General features: G+C 54.5%; 1 protein-coding gene across 1 annotated transcript in view; it reads right to left on the minus strand.

Moving 5' to 3' along the window:
• LOC134156090 (casein kinase II subunit alpha-like) overlaps positions 1–2081 on the minus strand; it is a gene marked incomplete at its 3' end in the record, with an annotated part of 19986 nt that extends 17905 nt beyond the window's left edge. The window contains 1 exon segment of the mRNA XM_062603874.1: positions 1985–2081. Coding sequence (XP_062459858.1) covers positions 1985–2047 — 63 coding nt within the window.
• Between the last annotated feature and the right edge of the window lie 894 nt (positions 2082–2975).

Raw genomic sequence — 2975 nt, forward strand, 5'->3', positions numbered from 1 at the left:
TCCATCCCATCCCATCCATCCCATCCCATCCATCCCATCCATCCCATCCCATCCCATCCATCCCATCCCATCCATCCCATCCCATCCATCCCATCCCATCCATCCCATCCCATCCATCCCATCCCATCCCATCCATCCCATCCCATCCATCCCATCCCATCCCAAGGAAGGCCTCAAAGGTCGAGGTCCTTTGGGAATATGGGAGGAGCTTGGGCCCATTGGGAAGAGGGAAATCCATGGGGATTTAAGGGATGCTCCCATGGAATTCCCATTGGGAAGAGGGAAATCCATAGGGATTTAAGGGATGCTCCCATGGAATTCCCACTGGGAAGAGGGAAATCCATAGGGATTTAAGGGATGCTCCCATGGAATTCCCACTGGGAAGAGGGAAATCCATAGGGATTTAAGGGATGCTCCCATGGAATTCCCACTGGGAAGAGGGAAATCCATGGGGATTTAAGGGATGCTCCCATGGAATTCCCACTGGGAAGAGGGAAATCCATGGGGATTTAAGGGATGCAGGGGGTGCTTCGATGCTCCCATGGAATTCCCATTGGGAAGAGGGAAATCCATGAGGATTTAAGGGATGCTCCCATGGAATTCCCATTGGGAAGAGGGAAATCCATGGGGATTTAAGGGATGCTCCCATGGAATTCCCACTGGGAAGAGGGAAACCCATGGGGATTTAAGGGATGCTCCCATGGAATTCCCATTGGGAAGAGAGAAATCCATGGGGATTTAAGGGATGCTCCCATGGAATTCCCATTGGGAAGAGGGAAATCCATGGGGATTTAAGGGATGCTCCCATGGAATTCCCACTGGGAAGAGGGAAATCCATGGGGATTTAAGGGATGCTTCTATGGAATTTCCATTGGGAAGAGGGAAATCCATGGGGATTTAAGGGATGCTCCCATGGAATTCCCATTGGGAAGAGGGAAATCCATGGGGATTTAAGGGATGCTCCCATGGAATTCCCATCGGGAAGAGGGAAATCCATGGGGATTTAAGGGATGCTCCCATGGAATTCCCATCGGGAAGAGGGAAATCCATGGGGATTTAAGGGATGCTCCCATGGAATTCCCATCGGGAAGAGGGAAATCCATGGGGATTTAAGGGATGCTCCCATGGAATTCCCATCGGGAAGAGGGAAATCCATGGGGATTTAAGGGATGCTCCCATGGAATTCCCACTGGGAAGAGGGAAATCCATGGGGATTTAAGGGATGCTCCCATGGAATTCCCATTGGGAAGAGGGAAATCCATAGGGATTTACTGGATGCAGGGGGTGCTTTGATGCTCCCATGGAATTCCCATTGGAAAGAGGGAAATCCATGGGGATTTAAGGGATGCAGGGGGTGCTTTAAGGGCTGCTCCCATGGAATTCCCATTGGGAAGAGGGAAACCCATGGGGATTTAAGGGCTGCTCCCATGGAATTCCCATTGGGAAGAGGGAAACCCATGGGGATTTAAGGGCTGCTCCCATGGAATTCCCATTGGGAAGAGGGAAACCCATGGGGATTTAAGGGCTGCTCCCATGGAATTCCCACTGGGAAGAGGGAAATCCATGGGGATTTAAGGGATGCTCCCATGGAATTCCCATTGGGAAGAGGGAAATCCATAGGGATTTAAGGGATGCTCCCATGGAATTCCCACTGGGAAGAGGGAAATCCATGGGGATTTAAGGGATGCTCCCATGGAATTCCCATTGGGAAGAGGGAAATCCATGGGGATTTAAGGGATGCTCCCATGGAATTCCCATTGGGAAGAGGGAAATCCATGGGGATTTAAGGGATGCTCCCATGGAATTCCCATCGGGAAGAGGGAAACCCATGGGGATTTAAGGGATGCTCCCATGGAATTCCCCCCCACCAGCTGGGACCCCCATGGCCCTAAAGGGCTCCTCCAGCTCCGGATCCCGTCCAGCCCAGCGCATTCCCTGCTCCCAGGGCGTATTCCAAGGCTCGGGAATGGCGGCAGGCTCCCACCTTCCGGTGCTCGTGGTCGATCATCACGTTGTGGGGCTTCACGTCGCGGTGCATCACGCCCATGCTGTGGCAGTAATCCAGGGCCTGCGGGGCAACGGGGGCCTCAGGGATGCTCCTGCATCCTACGGGATGCTCCTGCTTCCCACGGGATGCTCCTGCTTCCCATTGGATCCTCCTGCATCCTACGGGATGCTCCTGCTTCCCACGGGATGCTCCTGCTCCCCATTGGATCCTCCTGCTTCCCATTGGATCCTCCTGTATCCCATGGGATCCTCCTGCATCCTACGGGATGCTCCTGCTTCCCATTGGATCCTCCTGCTTCCCATGGGATCCTCCTGCATCCCACGGGATCCTCCTGCTTCCCATGGGATGCTCCTGCATCCCATTGGATCCTCCTGCACCCCATTGGATCCTCCTGCTTCCCATTGGATCCTCCCGCTTCCCATTGGATCCTCCTGCACCCCATGGGATCCTCCTGCACCCCACGGGATCCTCCTGCTTCCCATTGGATCCTCCTGCTTCCCATTGGATCCTCCTGCTTCCCATAGGATCCTCCTGTATCCCATTGGATCCTCCTGCTTCCCATTGGATCCTCTTGCTTCCCATTGGATCCTCCTGCATCCTATTGGATCCTCCTGCATCCCATTGGATCCTCCTGCACCCCACGGGATCCTCCTGCTTCCCATTGGATCCTCCTGCTCCCCATTGGATCCTCCTGCTTTCCATTGGATCCTCCTGCTCCCCATTGGATCCTCCTGCTTCCCATTGGATCCCCCTGCTTCCCATTGGATCCTCCTGCATCCCATTGGATCCTCCTGCTCCCCATGGGATCCTCCTGCATCCCATTGGATCCTCCTGCATCCCATTGGATCCTCCTGCTTCCCATTGGATCCTCCCGCTTCCCATTGGATCCTCCTGCACCCCATGGGATCCTCCTGCACCCCACGGGATCCTCCTGCTTCCCATTGAATCCTCCTGCACCCCACGGGAT

Source organism: Pezoporus occidentalis, unplaced genomic scaffold (genome assembly GCF_034315485.1).
Source record: "Pezoporus occidentalis ecotype Australia unplaced genomic scaffold, CSIRO_AGI_Poc_V1 ctg817, whole genome shotgun sequence".
Lineage (NCBI taxonomy): Eukaryota > Metazoa > Chordata > Aves > Psittaciformes > Psittacidae > Pezoporus > Pezoporus occidentalis.